The following is an 18,065-nucleotide window of genomic DNA, read 5'->3' on the forward strand; positions in this document are numbered from 1 at the left end:
AGTTACTTGCACAGAAGCTGCATGGGAAGATGTTCTGCAGCTTTCCCTCCTGACACCTGGAGGAACTGCTGCCTCCATCCCACACCCATCACCCCTGCCCTGCACAGAGCTGGTCCTGCCTGGACCTCTGCAAGGCGAGGGAGAACCCAGCTGCAGCCCTCGTGTGCCACTGCAGTGACTCCTCTGCAGAAAGCAAAGAGGTGACACCCTGGAACAGCTGGGGATGAGGAGACTTTTACCCTCCACGTGCACCACAGGTGGGCTGCACCAACCTGCTGCTGGGGCTTCAGCTCGAAACACCTGCAAAGCACCACGGACCACCTGAAGGTCTGGATTTCACACAGGCATCCTCGAACCCCAGCTATGGGATCAGGAGCCTCCAAGCCCTGAATAGCTCTAGATCTTTAGGAGTCTCTTACCCACACCAAGAAATAAAATGTCAGCCTGGGCAGCTGCTCACACAAGGAAGGATGAGATGACTTTAATCCCCCAACAGAGCTTTACAGAAGTCATCAGAGAAGTTCACCACAGACTTCAGACAGGTTTAAGACCCTCTGTCCAGGGCATCCTAGAGCAAAGCATTTCCCCCACACAGGCAGCATTGCCACAGAAACATAAATCATGGAAACCCATTCTCACGTGCACATAACATTCCTCTTTCTTTGCTTTGAAGAGAAATCCAAAAGGCTGAAAGCATATCTGCTGCAGTGCTAAAGGCTCCTGGATATCTTTTACTGAGCATTCAATACATTTACAGTCAAAACTTTATGCAAGAAAGGAGATTTTTTTTTTTTTTAATTTAGGACTTGTTCCTCTCTTGGCTGCTGGTGTTACAGCTGTCCCAGAAATCAGCCAGTACAGGATGCTCTGGCAGCTGTGCTATCAAGGGAGGAGCATTTGGCAGCACAGCCGCAATCTCCAGGTTGCACAAGGACATTTGCACACCTTGATTTTTCTAAAACTATCACACCCCCCCCCCCATCCCCTGGAGCAGCATAATCCCACTTAATGAATTCCTGGAATTATACAAATCAAGGCTAAATTCTGTCCCAATAATTCACTGACCAAAACTCCCATAGACTTTGTGAGGCTAAATTTTTTTCTTCCAGCCTCTGCAATGCGTGAAAGTTTGAAATTCACTCCCTGTGGAGCAGCCTCCTCGTCTTTTAGGTATTTTGGGGATATACTGTTTGTTACTGCTGTGCCACATAACAATGTCCCTTATGGGCTGCCCTGGTTATGAAACTGGAGGTGGCTGCTTTGTCTGCACCTCATCTGCAGCAGGATTTGTAAAACGAGCCCTATTTAGTCAACTGGGGAGCCACCTCCAAGTCCAGTTTCCCTATAAGCATCCAAGAAGTGGGGTGTAGACAACTCCTCTGCTGCAGAGACTTCCCTGCTGCATCAGAGGTTTCAAGGTGAAAACCTGGGTGAGCTCCCTACAGGGGGAAAACGCAGGTGGAAATGGGCTGATGCTGGGAAGAAAGAAGCATCAGCAAATGCTCCCACTTTTGAGTCAAGGATGATCTAACTCAGCTACATCTCTGCAAACTCCAGAAAAAGACATGACCTCACCCTGGAAAATGTTCTTTATCTGGTGAGAGACAGAAACCTCCCGACCCTGCACAAGTCTTCAACGCAAAACGGATCTTTCTTTAGTGGAAATTTAATTAAGCTAGGACAAGTTGCCATGAAAACAGCCTTTTCCACGTCCTCTGCTATCCTATTGCTTCCTAGTCACTCCCTTCTCATTAGCAGAAAAAAGATGCCTCAGCCTTTTGGTCCTGTGTCGCTACACAAGGAATGTGAACGTGCACAGTATAAAACCACGGAGAAACACCAGGAGACCCAGGGCACAATAACTACCTTCATAAAGCATCAGAAATGGAAAGGGATGGTTCTATTCTTTCAGTTTGTTTATCATCAAAAACATGGAGAACCAGCTCTCTCCATTTGGTATAGGTCCATTTATTGCCTGGCAAAAACCCTGCCAAGATTACAAGAACAGGCAGCCTTAGCAATATCAAAATACAGTATTTCAAGGTGGTTGACCTCAAATAGGGAAAGCTCAAGGACAGGAGTGAGTAATGACAATTCTAGTTGGGGTGTTTCACACATTACTGATCTTATAGTCTATCCTCACCGGGTGGCCTGACTCTCCAAGGGAACACCCACAGCTCAGGGCATCCCCAGGGAGCATCCAGTGCACACCCCAAGACACAGGCAGCACATCCAGCTGCCAAGGGAATCCATGGGGTGGAAGGGCTCAGACCATCTCACCCATGAGAAACTGCACTAGTTCAGCAAATTCAACCGACCTCAAACTGGCCACAGATTAAATGCTTTTGGTTTGAGTTGACAAATGTAAACATTTCTGTTAGGGATGATTCAAAATGAAACAACATTTCTTAAGTGTGCTTTTTTGAGAGGCCAAAAAAAACCCCTAATGAAACATTTTGCACAAGGTGCTTAGAGAAAAAAAAAAAGGCCAACCTCCAGCTACTTAAAATTTCATGGGGCAGTCCTTGCCCCTTTCAGCAAGGTTCACTCCCGCGTTGCTCTGCTTCCCCTGCAATGAGCATCACTGCTGCCTTCCTTTTTGCACAAGAGCTGCTGCTCTCTGGCTAATTATAGAAGCTGGATCAGAGCTATGCTGAAGGCAGCTCGACAGAACCAGCTGTTAAAATTACAGCTGGATCCTAAACTAGCTGTGAACATCCAGCTTTAGCTCACAGTGGTGCTACCCCCTTCCCAGAGCCGGCTGCCAACGCCTCGCTTGGCCAACTGCTCCTCCTCCTCCAAGTTCAGACCCACAGGTCCTCCTCACCTGCAATTTCTGGCTGCCTAAATGCTTTACTGCTTTAGGGGAGCTGAAAACATCAGAGTATTTCTCTTTGCTAGATGTTTTTCTTCCTACAGCAGCTATCTGTAAGATCCATCACCGCCCCATCACTTTGTCACTGCAATGTTCATGGATTTCCTGGAAAGCATAACAGCAGTCATTGGCCTCTTGCCATGGCCCAGAGAGGTAGAAAAAATAAAAATGCTCCAAAGTTAACGCTAAAAGAAAGGCTTTTGCATTTGGAGCCCTTTCCTTTGCCTTCTGGTGGTGACTTTGAGAGGTGCCTCCTTAGCAAGGCTGGGAAATGGTGCAGCATTCTCTCTTTGATTCTCACAGAGCCTCAGGAGGTGGCCATGCTCTTTTGGAGGGGTTGGACCACGTCTGAATCAGCACTTCCAAATGCTCCTGGAAGGCACTGAAAGGCTGCTCCAGCTCCTGGTCATATGATGAGAGTTCTGTGGAGATGTCAGTGCATCCTGGCACAAGAACAAGGCCACGTGTGGGTCCCTGCCATGGGCCTGCTCCCCTTGCACAGGAAAAAATAATAATAAGACAAACACACTGTGATCTCCCCTTGCATCCTCCTCAGGAGTTGGGTTTGTTAAACAGCTCTTTGATGTGCTTTCCTTTAGTGCAGCAAAGTCCGTGTTTGATGTTTACATCATTTGTACTGTGGAGTTGTTAACATGGAGTGAGGCTGAGCAGGACCCACCACAGGCAGCTCCCCAGGAGGGCCCGTTCCCTCCACAGCCCTTCCCAGACCCACTGCGGATGCTGCAGAGGATGCTGTTAGTCTGGCTGGGGATTAGATGTGCTGCTGGTTCCTTGAGTGGATTTTTTCAAGTGGATCCCTTTCCCTTCAAGGCAATTTAGCTCAGTATTTTTTCACCCTGGAGACAGGCTGCTGTGTCAGTTTTTGCTCTGCTTTGGATGAGGCTGCAGAGAGCAGAAGTGACCTGAACAGCACCACCCCCCACCTCATCCCCTTCCTGTGGTAGCAGTGCCAGGGCACACAGAGGAAGAAGAAGTAGATACTTGTTTTAAAGGAATGACTGCATTTCCATCAAACCTCCAAGGAGAGGATGGGAAAATGTTTCTTGGAGCAAGTCCTGACAGGGAGTTGTGTAATGTTAAACACATAAAGGATTATATTGGAAAGACATGAAAAGGAGACTTAGCACCAGCAAAAGTGTCCCATTTGCTTCAGCTGAACATATTTTTGACTTTCGTCTTTCAATAATTTCATTTTTTTCCAGAGCCTTTCATCTTCAACTATTCTTCCCTATTAGACAAAAGTTTTTGGGAAAAATAACTAACCCAGGCCTTAGTCCCCCTTTTCCCAAAATCCACAGCACAAATGCCAGGGCATGGACGCAGATGCCAGACCTCACACTCACCCACTGGGGCATCATGTCCTGCTCCTGGGGCTGCAAACATTGCACCTGACACGTGCCAGGTGCTGCACAGGTGAGGACCAAGCGTGGGGGCTCAGACCCACCAAACAAGGCATCACCCAGGGTGTGGGGAGGCAGCAGGACCAGCACCCACCAAGCCTGGCTCCCAGCATGACTCACATCCCAGCTGATGTCAGTGCCCAGAGAACAGAAGCCTCTCTGTGGCTCTGGCAGCACGAGAAGGAGGTTTCCGTGCCAGGCAAGGTTGCTCACTGCAAGGATGCTTGTGCTTTAACCCCCTCCCGACAACAGCACATCAGCCTCCGGTGACCTCGGTGCTGGGCTGGGAGAACTGCAGAGTCTGGAGTTGTCCACTGGACACTCACACACCCAGCCCTCTCGTGATAACCTCTGGACAGGGGCTGCTTTTTCAGGGCATCTATGGAGCACCCAGAGCACTGGATGCAGTTTGCTCACCCTTGAAGTGCTCAAACATTCTTATGCTCCCTTGAAAAGCAAACTGTGATGAGGTTGCATCCCTTTTGGAAAGGGCTAGAGCCACTTAGCCTGCCCTCCACATTTCTCCCTGCCTGCCATGCACCCCATGGCTCCAGTGACCACAAAGAGAAGCATCCACAGAGCTTGCACAGCACCAAGATCACGGCAGGCTGCAAAACTCAGCCAAGAGGCCAAATTCCCCAGTACAGTCCCTCCCCAGTCATTTCACTCTCTGGCACACTGAGACAGGGCAGAGGTCCATGCCAAGGAGGTGCAGCATCCCTGTGCCCTGGGCTCCTCATTCAGACATAAATCTAGCCCTGTCTTCAGAGATCAGTCCCATCTCCAGTTCCCCCAGAGCTCAGACACAAACTGCCAGGGTGTGCCAGTGCCAAGCAGAGGAACTGCTCTGGTATCAGCTGGGAAGGGTGAAAATGCAGCCAAGACCTCAAGGACAAGGGCAAGACAGAGTGCAGAGATTTGTAACGTGGTTTCGCTGAAATCCAGTAAGAGCCAAACCTGGAGCTTTGGTTCGGCCAATTACTGGAACCAGCTGCTGGGAATTCACTGGAAACCGTGATTTAACAGAAGGCACCAGTGATGCAATCCTAGCGTGCACATCAAGCACCAGCACACACTGCAGGGAGCTGGTGTCATGACTTCCTACCACAAAACATCTCCCCTCTCATGTCCAAATCTCTGCTTCACAGAAGTCAACATGAATTCTCAACAAAATACCAGGCTGCCTTGATTTGTGCTGCTTTTTAACCATGCTACTATTATTTTTTAATTTGCATCTCCAGGTCTATGAGGGATCTGCTTTACAGGGATGGGAAAGAGGGGCTAAGACAGCAGTACCAGAAAGCATCCCTCAGTGAGGGACCTCATGACAGCTGCATTTTCCTGGCGCACGCTGCTGCCCTGCATCACAAAAACAAGTTCTTCCCATCAGCGAGGGACAGAGCAGAAAATTACCAAGTTTCCCTCAAAGCTCAGCTCTAATACTTGAGCCTTTCAAGCATCAGAAGAGAATTTAATCCATTTTACAACTAGCATCAGATAACAGTGACATTAAAAAGCAATTGGAGCTAAGCAGCAACTTCTCTTTGAGGCTAATAAGTAGAAATAAATTAACTTATTTCTTTATATTGAAAATTCCTCTCTACGGACTAAAATCAAGGCCTGCTAAAGCTTTTGACAGCTCTGTTTGCCCATCAGCCACATCTGCATTGAGGTTAAATAGAGATTTAGACTCACAGAAACTTCAGAAAATCTCAGACCTTTGGATCGAGGTTACAGATGTAGCCAGTATTTTCAGAAGTTCAACTTAAAAAATGTTAGAAGAGCCGGTTATAATTAGGCTTTTTCTACATTTCTATATATGGTGTAAATCAGGAGGCAAATCACTGGCACTATGGGAAGTGTGCCAGCAAAAAAAAAAAAAAAAAAACAGAACGAGGGGAAAATAAAACTCTTTATTTGCATGGCACAATTCACTTCACAGGCGCATAACGCAGCCAGGGCTTTAAAGGCCATTTATAATTTCGCAGCATTATGTGGCACTAAAGCTTTTATTCTGGTATTCAGAGCCTAATGTGACTTAGTGTTTATAAAGTGGCATTTCAAACCCCACTGCTCTCACCAGAAATATGTCCACGGCCACGGCTCTCTTTTGGGTACGTTAATACAAACCATAGCAACTGCTCTGCAGAGATTCCTCCCCTGCTTCACACACCAAACAGGTAGCTGAGGCTATAAAGTGATTTTTCTCAACGAAGTGCTCACGGCCCAATTAGGAACCGCTCCGGGCTGCCACCGCAAATCAAGTGACATCAACCGGTGGAGCAGCTCCGGCATCCAACATTCCCGGGGGCTGCCCCGGGATCGCTGCAGCCCCTCGAACAAAGGGCGGGCGGAGCAACAGCGGCTTCGCTCAGCCCGCGCTGACACCGAAGGCTATTTTTAGCTCAAGGAGATGTTGTAAGCTCATAGGGGACTGGGGGAAGGGAGAAAAGGTTTAAGGGAGGAAAAAAAAAAAAAAAAAAAACCACGCTGAAGTGTTTCTCTACCTTGCCGGGTCCGAGGAGGGAGGCAGCGCGGTGCCCCGCACCAGGCACAGCCACCCTCGCACCGGCAGACACGCTGAGGGTTCGGGCACAGCATGGGCATGGTGGTACATCACTTCAGGCACGCACCAAACCCAAATCAGCCAAACACCACACACCTCCTGAAAGGCAGTGGGATGCTCCTGCACACCCTGCAGCACCCCGTGCCACACAAGGCACTGCTGTGGAGGGGCGAGCTGGGCAGGTGACCTTGTTCTGCACCACCACCACGCTCTCCTATGGCACACATGGTGTCTGGACAAAGCCCATCGACTTGCTGCTGATAACCCTCAAAATGGTTGCTTTTATCTCATAGTTTCTCCTAGTCCTCCTGTGAACTCGGTTTCCTAAGGAACCAAGGCTTATTCGTCTGTCTCTCCCTCTGGCTTCTCAGCATCTTGGATAATTTCAGCCAGATGTGGCTTGCTGTGTTGCTAAACACACCACTCTCTCTTGCTTATAAAGCAATGGGATATAATTTACACACTTCAAAAATTGTCCTCATCCCTGTGTTTTGCAGAACCACCCTTGCAATGGGGCACTGCCTCTTTTTCTCTGAGAGGCTGGCACCTGTCTGCTCTCACCTTACACTCAACCACACCACCGTCCTTCTCTGTGTTTGTACAGTGCTTAGCACAGCATCACCTTGACACCCTCAGACCTTCACCTGGGAAAAGCCAGGAGAGCTGCCCTGGAGTTGGAGGAACTTTGGACAAGGATGTGGGCTGCACTTGGGGAAGAAAAGAACAATGAAATCTTCGTGCTGGTCTGCATGAGAGAAGCTGAGATGGCAGCTGGCTGCCATCCTGACCACACACATGAGCTGGCTCAAATCCTCCCCAGTGCTACAAGCAGCTTTTGGTTTAGCTGGTAACACCTTACCAAGAATACAGTTTCGATTCAACTGTTTACTCAGCATGGGTATCTTGTGTCTCATCAGCCAAGATGCCACAGGAAGCACCTATGGCACTTCTCCCCACTCGTAGTAGCTGTGTCACACAACAGCTGTGTGTCACCCTTACCAAGTCACTCCCACAGGGCATCTCCCTACCCACAGCACGACGCTCTGACCACTGAGCAGCTCCGATGGGAGGGAGCACTGTCCCACATCAAGACATTCAGACAGCATAAACCATCACAAGCATGGAAGGAGCAATGCAGACTCACCCCAGCCAAGGAAGGAATAGGGCAAGGGGAAAAAAAAAAAGCAACGACCCACCCAAGTTCCCATCCGGGACCAACCTGCTGCCGTGATCCTGATACAGCTGCAGTGCCCTGAGCTGAGACTTTGCTTTAAACCTTCTCACCAGCATCCTTGGCTCTTTTGGTTCGGTTTTCCTTCCCTGCAAGGGAGCTGCAGCCAAGCCCAAGCAGGCTGTACTGCAAGGCAGTGATTTATGGGCACAGGCAAGCCTGTGTATGTGAAAGGCTCCTGGAGAAAACATCCTCTCCTTGCAGCCAGCACACTCTACCATTGCTTTATCCCCACCAGTCTGCAGCATAAAAATCTTACTGACTGCAAGACGCCCTGTTCCCTGAGCCTGTGGGCCCTCTCTGCACTCACCCTCTCCTCTTGCAAAAACCCACAGATCAGAGCCACCCACCATCCCACCTCACCTCCTCTCCCCATGCCACCTCCACCACCAGGTTTTACTGCATGTGCTTGCAAGGCAAAGCGAGGGGATGGTTCTCATGTGGCTTCACACTCCCTTCTGCACGAGCATCTCCTTAAAGACCAAGAGCATTAGGGGATTAGCAAAGGGCATCAAGAGACCTCAAGCTGATGCTTCATTTTCCTGCTCAGTGCTTCAGGCCCTTGGAAGTGCAGTAAAACCTGTGCCTTTTCAGGCTGCCATTAGCACTGGTTTGCTCTCTGGGTGTGCTCAGCCCTGTAATTTGCTTATGAGGCTGTGAAAAAACACTGCAGAGATGGTGTTGCTCTGACATTCTCAGCTCCCCACTAGCCAGACAAAATGGGGTAAGAGACAGCAGAGGATGAGGTCTGTCGGTTAAAATAATTGGGCTTTAACTGCAACACTGTTCACTGTTTTGTCTGATTGGGCTCAAAATAAACTGCATTACATCACTGCAGGTCAGACTGAGCTAATAAGCGTCTCTTCCTCACACTGAGAAAGGACGTTTTTGTGTCCCGTGCATTTTCCCCAGTGCTTTGCAGTCAGAGCTCCTTCCAACTGTGTGAGTGCAGGGGAAAATTAATTCAGACTGCTGCCCAAATTGTGCAAGAGCCTCATGGAATGGAAAGTGCATATTAACAGATTTTACTATTTTGGGGTGTTCTTTTATGTCTCATAATTTATTTTACCATCAGATTTACGGACAAACACAAAATAACATATAAGCCAAGTAATCCTTAGGGTGATGACAAAAGATAGTACAAGCAAATAGGTACCTTCAGAGAAATGCTACCCTTAGTAACTACCTGAAGAAACCAGAGCTCATCTGAATAGTGACAATAAGGTTGAAGTCACACCATATTATCTTACTCTGCAGCCCAACGGGCCATCCCACCCAACTACGAAACTACCAGTCAAATAATCAGAGAGTCCTTCAACTTCCACACCAAAGGATACGGTTTAAATCTTTAGCTGGTGTAAATCTGGATTCCCCCACTGTTTTCACGCGACCTACGACAATTTATATCAGCTGAGGACCCCCAGTCTCCCATGACTAAACAATGAAAGCAGTGAAGCCAAAGTTCAAGGAGAAAACAATTCCCTTTTGCTCTCTCTTGGCCACATGCACGTTCCCATTCTCTCGTTCATGGCCTAGGATGCATCAGAGCAGCTGCACCTTGACCAGTTTATAATATCACAGTGCTCCAGGCCTGCAAATACTGTTGCCTTTTGCTTCCTCCATGTCTGCCTTGGTTAAAATAAATCCCTTTGATTAAGAGAAATAAAAAATACCCAAGTGAATTAACTTTCAGCAGGACTTTTGGGAAGCATCGCCATAACTGCTGTCTGTCAACAGCACAAGAAAACATCCAAACTTTGTAAACTGATCAAAATATTTTTAAAATTTATCAAACCTTGCAGTTGCCTTGAGATACAGATCCAGCCTTTGATGGCAATTACAGCCATCCCCCGTTTCTAGGAGAATTCAGCACCTGTGCCCCATTAAACTCTGTTAAAAGGGACAATTAGCTGGAGACTGACAGTAATTTCACCAGTTCATTTACCAGAAGGGATAAAGCCAACCTGAAACACATTAATGTGAAAGTCTCAAAACTGTTACCGTTCTGTGCCGTTGTGCAACAAACGTCCTGCTATTGGAAAGGATGTGGCCACGGTGTTAATTGGGATTGCTCGGGTGTAAGTAATGTTTTGTTTCATAAAGTCTGGCTAGGGCAAACAAATTATTTAGCTCACACTACAGCTGAATGAAGAGCTCAGATGTATAAATGGGTGTATCTAAGAATCAATAGTGGATCACCGAAACATTTAATCACTGTTTTACTAATCTCTCTGCACCATCTGAACTCAAACTGACTCCTCACACTAAAATCAATGGTGCTGACATACTCATTAACAACAAAACCATCAGAGTTTGAAACACTAACTGGAGGCAGAGGAGCAGAAAGCCACGGATAGCACATGGGCTTCTGCTCCAAGGCTTCCTGGGGGAGCAAGAAACTCTCTAAAAACTCCCTTACAGGAATTTTTCACTTCAATCTCCTACTGAGGGTAAGAGGCTGTGACTACACATACGACAGCACATCCCCAAGAGAGGGCATCTGCTTTAGGGACTGAACCCAGAGGCATGGATCCTCTTCCCAAGGCTCAGCTCAGCACTGAGGATTTCTGCACGTGGGAAGTGTCTTGGTTTCCCAATTTTGTTTCACAATTCTGATTCTGCTACCTCACACCACTCTGTATCTCCTGAGGCAGATGTTTCCCAGAGGTTTAGGGGCTATGCTGTTGCCTTTGCATCCCACACTGCCTCGTATTTATACTCTTCCCCAGCAGCTGAAGTTTGCTGCATCCTCCTGCCAGGCTTCCCTGCACGACTCTCCCAGCTCTGACCTGCACATCTGACACTCCTGTCCCGAGACTCATTTCTCCTAAGTCTGTCAGTTCGGCTGTGATAGCTTCTGCTTGGCGTCTACAGGCTCCAGACAGTCTCTCCCCAAAGGATATTCTGAAAGACATTGAATTTCTGGCTGGGGTTTTCGTCCGGCTGCCTGGAAAAGGATGTTTCTCAAAACTACTCAAATATAGCGTTTTCTCTTTTTTTTTTTAAATGCAATTATTGAACAAATATCAGAATGCAAAATAGCCCCTGGGATTGGAAAATGGAATTAAATCTTCCAACAAACATGAGAAAATGGATACTGACATCTCTATTAGCAACAAAATGTTTCATGCTCTGAAACTGGTAATCTAACACTGCTCTAGGGAATTCAGAACGGTGAGAAAAAATGGTCTGAGACAGCATTAGGAAGAAACAGAGATAAACATACACTCTAGGGAGACACTGCTGGATGTGGGGTGGGCAGGAGGGCGCCTTGGCATCAGTCCCACCTCGGTCTGTTCACAGACAGTTCAGGTCAACAGCAGAAAGCAAGAGCCCAGATCCTCTGCTGTTCCCAGCCATGCTGAGCCCGGCACACCCAGGCACAGCAGATCCAGCTCACACAGGGTGTGTCCTCCGAGCTGCTGGTGTGACCACTGAGCTGTATCAAACCCCCAAACAGCGAAGAGGGCAGCTGCCCCTGGGGATTGTTACGGTGCAGCAGAAAGGAAAAGTTGGCACTGGAAGTTTGGTGTGTGTTTCCCCAGCTTTGTTTTGCTGTAACACCAACCTGGTCTCCCTAAGGAGGAACCACGTGGACAAAGACCCCCTTGGAATTTACTGTCCAGAAGAATCACTGAATGACATCCCCGATGCACAGGTCATCTTCACAACTCCTATGCTGGATTTTTAGCAACAGTGCAATTCTCAAAGACAAGATACAACCTAAAATCACTCATACACAGCCTACACAATACCCACGAGACTGCTTCCCTTCCCCTCCTCCTCACAAGAGCACTGTTTACTGAAAATGGCTTACCCCCTTCTCTTCTGTGCTATATTCAATGGCTTTTGAACTTCAAAGAGAGGGGAGAAAACCCTGTCCCTTCACCATGCAGTCAAATATTATGCAGCCACATTACTGAAGAACACCTACAAAATACGCTGCTAAAATAAACTCCCCTTTGAACTCTTCTTATAATATCTTTCAGAATGCTCAGAACACACTGCCCTTCTTCCCACACAGCACTGAAGAACCTACTTCACTTTAACCAGGTACACGCTCTTCTCGGAGTCGAAAGGACTAATCATGTGCTTAAAATGATGCATTTGCCTCAAGTACCTGGTTGAATCTGAGCTTTTATATCTGGAAGTTGCAAGGTAGAAATTAGAAACATTATTCCTGGGTGAACATTATACACACATGGGCAGATACATTCCAAAATTATCTAAGAAATCAAACTATTTATTTTTATTGTTAACAGAACACGTCTGACTCCAGCAAACTGCTTTGAGAAATCTAAAATAAAAATCTGCATAACATTCTCTATATGAATATGGATACTCCCCACACACTATGTGTGTGCCTCATGTATACAAAATAGCAGAGCAGAAATGCTCTAAACATAAATTGAGAATATATGAGATAAGACTTTAATTGTGGTTTTCATATCAGCCAAATGCTGGAGCTACCTGCATATTATTAGTCTTGAAACGCATCATGACAATAATATTTTAACCTTTAATCTGTAGCACGGTCTTTGCTAATAAAATTATCCCAGAGTCATCCAAGCACATAGCTGGTGTCAACTACTTATTATGCAGAGTAAATTAAATGCCACTTACATATAGCACAGAAATACCCAGCTAGTTTCAAGCACTTTCATGTGGTCCTGATGCTGGTGCAGCCACACAACAAACACAGTTGAGCCCTGAGTCTCCTCTTCAAATCCTGCACTTCTGCAAGAAAATCATCCGACCCGCTGCTCTACCAACCCACCAGAAATGAACCCACTGGCACTTTGTCTCACTTGCTGTTGGTGAACAGCCCTTGAAAGTCAACAGAAAGACTCCGATTCATTTCCATCAGGTATTAAAATTCCCGATAATCCAAATCGAATACAGGGAATGCCAGGAGGGATCTTTAGCAAAATAAACACACTTACTCCTCCTACTTAATGACATATGAGCAACAACCAATATAAAGAACATATAAACAGAGGCAAAGAAAATGGAAGGTGCTGGACATCAAAAATCTTATCTGTCAGAAATGTCTTTCACTACCTGCAGAGTAAGGCTCCTGCTTCTCGCTGTGAATGAATTCTTTTCGCTCATATTTGGCTCTGATCCACTGTTCCCGCAGCAGTCTGGAAAAAAAAATACAGAGAAAAGGAAACATGGTCCAAGATACACTAAGGAAGAATCCAGAACCATTAATTCTTCAGTCAAAATACAACTGTGATTTAGAAGTCTTCTAAAAATTGCATTGTACAGCCTGGAGTCAAGGGTTTCTTCTGCTTACTGTTGGACAATAATTACTCATTTAATTGTATATCCAATTTTATTGGAAACTTATTTAATAAAATGTACAGATTTAGCAGAACAGCCCACTCCCACCCACCCAATCAGACTGTAAAAAAACCTCCCTCGCTATATGAACTATTTTAAACCTAATTTCCTCAAACCACCTTCTTCAGTGAACAGGATCAGTAAATGAAAAAAAACCACAAAAAACCACAGACAAAAGAGGAATTATTGCCCTGAAGCCATCAATACAGAAGCAGAAATTGGGGTTGCCTGGTGTGATGCATGGATGTGATGGCCTTCTGGCAGTCTAAGATGCAGAGAGAACATCTCCTTGTCATGCATGGACAGCTATTCCAAGAAACTGTGGTGTGTCAGGTTAAAATTACACTTTTAGTGACCAGGGGAAGCCCAGCCCAGGTATGGGTGATACCTGCTGACTTGGTGAATATGGAGCTTGCTGCAGGGTGTCACACACTTCCCAAACTAGGAACAACATAAAACAACATATCCCAGGCCCTGGCCAACCTCTTGGAAGGAACTGGGATGTGTGAAAAGTGAAAAAGCCTCAAAAAGACCAGGAGAAAATGGATGGGTAAAGATGTAAAGGCTGGAACACAGGACCAAAACACTGGAAGGGTGTGAGAACCCACCTGGCCAAGCTCTTCCAAATTCATAGCCTATACTGATAAGTCTAAGAAAGCAATCCATAATGCATAGCTGGAAACATGATGATTACAAAGTCCTTTATTTTTAATGCTGAAATTATACCAATGATTATACACCAAGATCTTAACTTACAAAAACTTAAAAATACTCCAAACATTATAAATACATTTTATGCTATTTTATTTTAGTATGAGTGCTGGAACAAATTAAGTAGTTTTGATCTAGAATATGCTAGAAATTCCTTCAAGAACTAAGTGCAGTTAAAAATGATTTAATTGCCCTAGAACCCTAAATAGCCCAGGCAGGCAGAAATCACACACAGAAATAAAGGCATGTGTTATCCCAGCTTCACAGCAGACATTTCAGAGCAGCCTACACCAAAGACAGTAAATGATCCCCCACCATTGGGTGTGTTCCATAAAACCATCACACTTCAAGACATCAACTTCTCTGCCAGTGAAAACTGTTCATATGCTTATTCACCTTTTCTTTTTTGCTGATGCAAACTCAGTGGTATCTTTTCAGCAGACACATCCCAGAAATGCTCAGAGAAGACAAACTCACCAACACTGCTTACAAAAATTCATCTGCAGGTACAGCAAATGCATTCAACAAGTCTTCAAGGCACTATCCAGTCAGAACTGTGGCTGTGATTGGATTCTTGGCAGTAAAGGAGGAAATAATTATATAGATTTTGTTCCACCCGTTGTATCATCTCCTTGGTTGGGGCACCAGCCTTCTCCCCCAAGGCACCATCGCTTCCCTGCACCCAAACCCCAACTGTGAGCTTCTGCTGTAACAGAAAAAAAGCACCAACTCTGCCTTTCCCCCTCCTGTTTCTGTTTCCTTTACTGATCTTTAGTTGTTACACATCTGCAAGTTTGACTGGGAACTCTGGAGATGAACATCCATCTCCTTTCTATTGGCACCCTGTGCTGTGCTCTGGTTTGAGCACAATCCATTTTGAGTTCATCTCAGGAGGTGCAGGTAAGCTTTGTAGAATCCTAGAATGGTTTTTTTGGAAGGGATCTTAAAGGTCATCTACTTCCAACCCCCCTGCCATGGAGTTGCTCAAAGCATGCCCCTCAGCATCCAAGGGCTATTCTGGGTCAAACAGGATGCCCTTTCTGGATCTGATATCCACAATATGGTAGTCTGCAAGCATAGGTGGCTGATGACCCAAAAGCTGGCACTTAAATTCCTGTTTCCATACGGTCGTAACTCATCAGCAAAGCCACCAAAATTTAATCATAAAATCAACACGAATACTTAAATTTGCTACCCTTCTTGCAATTTTTCCAGCCCAGCTGCTGTGGACAGCTTGTTATCACCGAATCCAAACTCGGACCTTTTCAACAGGATGATTAGGGACTGAACTAGGAAGATGAAAATTCACACCACCCTCGGCTCCCACTGACGTCAGTGGATTCAGCAGGAGCTGCAGCTGCTCCGAGTCTCTGAGAGTCAGCCTTCCAGCACGGATGTTTAAATACAGTATAAATTAAGATTCATGTGCAGCAGTGGGAAAACACTCTTTGCTGTATGATGCAGATCGTACAACAGACACACTCTGCTGGGCTCACGCCTTGGGGAACACTGCTCTGCAGGGACTGACTTCCCCTGGTGCTGCCAGCAGCGGTGGTTCAGCGTCTCCAGAGCTTTGGTGCAAGACAGCACACACTGGGCAGCCACCCGGGGCACTCTGAGAAGCTGCAAAATGCTCTTGATAACCTCTCCCAGCATCTGGCCCTGAGCACAAGTGGCCCCACAATGGCAACTCCCACGGCACACAGGGCTCCGGCCGTGCCGCTTTCCCAGCGTGCAGAAAGCGCTTTCTGACAGTTCACACACTCTTCCCCTTTCCTTCTCAACACAAACCCAAACTCTTTAGCAATAATTTCCCAAAACCCAAGAAACACCAAGAGCAGCCCACAGTTAGGACAACTCAGTGCAGGGCCAGTAGCTGCAGCTTCTGCTCCAGTGGTTATTTATAGAAAGCAGAACAACTCCAGCGAAAGAAACCAAAACAAAACCCCAACTAGGACGATGAGGAGTCCACCACCTCCCTTCACTGCAACAGCGACTTGACCATGCTCACTCTCAAGACTAGATGCAAAGCTGCCACAAAAAGTTGCTTTTGATCCTGGGGTTAAACCCCAGTTTCACTAGCACAGCTTTAATGAATCCAAACAGAAGCAGGAATTTGTCCTGGTATCTACAGGCTTTGAGAGCGACTGGAGGGCAGGGACCATCCAGAAGACCCTCAAACAATACAGGGATTGTATGAAAACAGTCACTGTTTTCAGTGGACTGCAGACCTGATCTTAATTTCATTTTAAGTATGCTTTCAGGGGCTTTTTAAAATATCTATTGCTATGTTTCAGTTGAAATGTACTTTTCCAGATGTGAATATGTGTGCAAATAATCCAGGGCAGACATCACATGCCGAATACCCTCTATCCAAATCCACCTTTGATTCCAAAAGGAGTTCTGTGAACAGAAAGGACTGTAGTAGTAGCCTCACAGTATTTTACTGCATTTCTGGTGATGGGATAATGTAGCAAATAAGCAAATATGCCATTTGTGTTTGTCACATCATTCCTAAACTGCAGAGATGCGCAGCCTTCGGGATTGACTCCAAAAGCTTTAACAGCCCACCTAAAGTCTGTCAGGCTGCTGGTTACAGGGAACATGTAATTTTTTGGCAATTAGAACAGAAAAGTCCTGCTAATCATCAAGATAAAAACCTGGGAGCAATGAAAAAAAACCAAACCAGCAACAAAACAAAACACTAAGGAAATCCATATTTCCAGCAGAATAAGGGAAATTTACTCCCCCGATGGAACAGGACTGGGCTTCACTGAGGAGGCAGCAGGTCCAGAGGCCAACAAAGCACCGCCAACAACAAGAGCTCCAATCTCACTGTAGGCACTTGTTTGCTTGCCTGACCACCCACGTGAAAACAAGGGCTCTCTGCCCAGGGGCCAGCAAGGAAGGTTCCAGAAGAAGCCACTGGAGCAGCTTTATCTTGGTCCCACCTACTCAAAGCCTTTCACTCACGGCAAAAAGCACCACAGGAAAAGCTGTTCAAGCAGTTAATTATCAAACTGTGGCTGCGTGGCTTTAGTGTGCTCTGTGGAGGAGCGCTGGGCTGCCAAATTCTGAGCCTCCAATTTATTATTTCCCAAGACTCTCAGCTGGCCTGGCTGATGCACTACAGAACACACACCACACAGGCAGCATAGCTGCTGTGGCCTTTTGGAGACTTATGACAGACTAGAAACCTCAGCCAGGGGTGAAAGTGGCCCAAAAGACATCAAACACCACACATCACCACTTTCTAATTGCATCCTTGTGAGGCACCATCAAGTCCAAGAAAGACAAAAGAAATGAATGTCATCCAGGACCGCCATTTCCAAAAGCCAAATTTGTAGCTCCTGGAATTTGTCAGAGGTTTTTCCAGAAAAAAACAATCTGCTTTCCACAGGCAGCTTGATGGATGCAGCTATGCCAATTTTCTGTCGAACAACTGCTTTAATGAAATTTTAAGCCCGAGTCCAAATTTTTTGCTCAGACTGCAAGGAGAGCCACTGCAGCAAAGACTAAAAGCCTGCCTAGCTTCCCTCTCTTTCCCTATCTAGTAAGTCCTTGCTGTGACAACTTGCTTTTAAAATGGCTTTGCGAGGCATGAGACAGCTGGGGGGCTTCTTCCAAGTGCTCTTTGCATCACCTCAGCTTGTGGAACCCCGGGGAGTGACGTGCCATCCCCCAACCAAGACCCGCACCCAACAGCAAGCTTCCAGAGGAGAGCAAAAAAGACAGGGGTTTTGGCTACCGAGGCATAAAACCCTTGCATTATGGATTTGGAGAAGTTAAAGCTGCATTTGAGTATGCAAAATCACAACATCCTCAATTAAAACGCTGTTTCCTTTTCTGTTTGGTTGTTTTACACGCACGGTCCAGTTCACCCCGACGCTGTTTTTCAGAGTGGTTAAACACCAA

At 46.5% G+C, this 18,065-nt stretch overlaps 1 protein-coding gene across 1 annotated transcript in view; it reads right to left on the bottom strand.

Annotated features, from left to right (window-relative positions):
- Positions 1–18,065, bottom strand: part of ADAP1 (ArfGAP with dual PH domains 1) — a 47,327-nt gene that overhangs the window by 14,232 nt on the left and 15,030 nt on the right. Inside the window, exon 4 of the mRNA XM_027878203.1 lies at positions 13,155–13,237. Within this exon, the coding sequence (XP_027734004.1) occupies positions 13,155–13,237 (83 nt within the window). The remainder of the gene's footprint in view (positions 1–13,154; positions 13,238–18,065) is intronic.

Source organism: Empidonax traillii, unplaced genomic scaffold, assembly GCF_003031625.1.
Source record: "Empidonax traillii isolate 1590-97213 ecotype Southwest subspecies unplaced genomic scaffold, ASM303162v1 scaffold39:size2480183, whole genome shotgun sequence".
Classification (NCBI taxonomy): domain Eukaryota; kingdom Metazoa; phylum Chordata; class Aves; order Passeriformes; family Tyrannidae; genus Empidonax; species Empidonax traillii.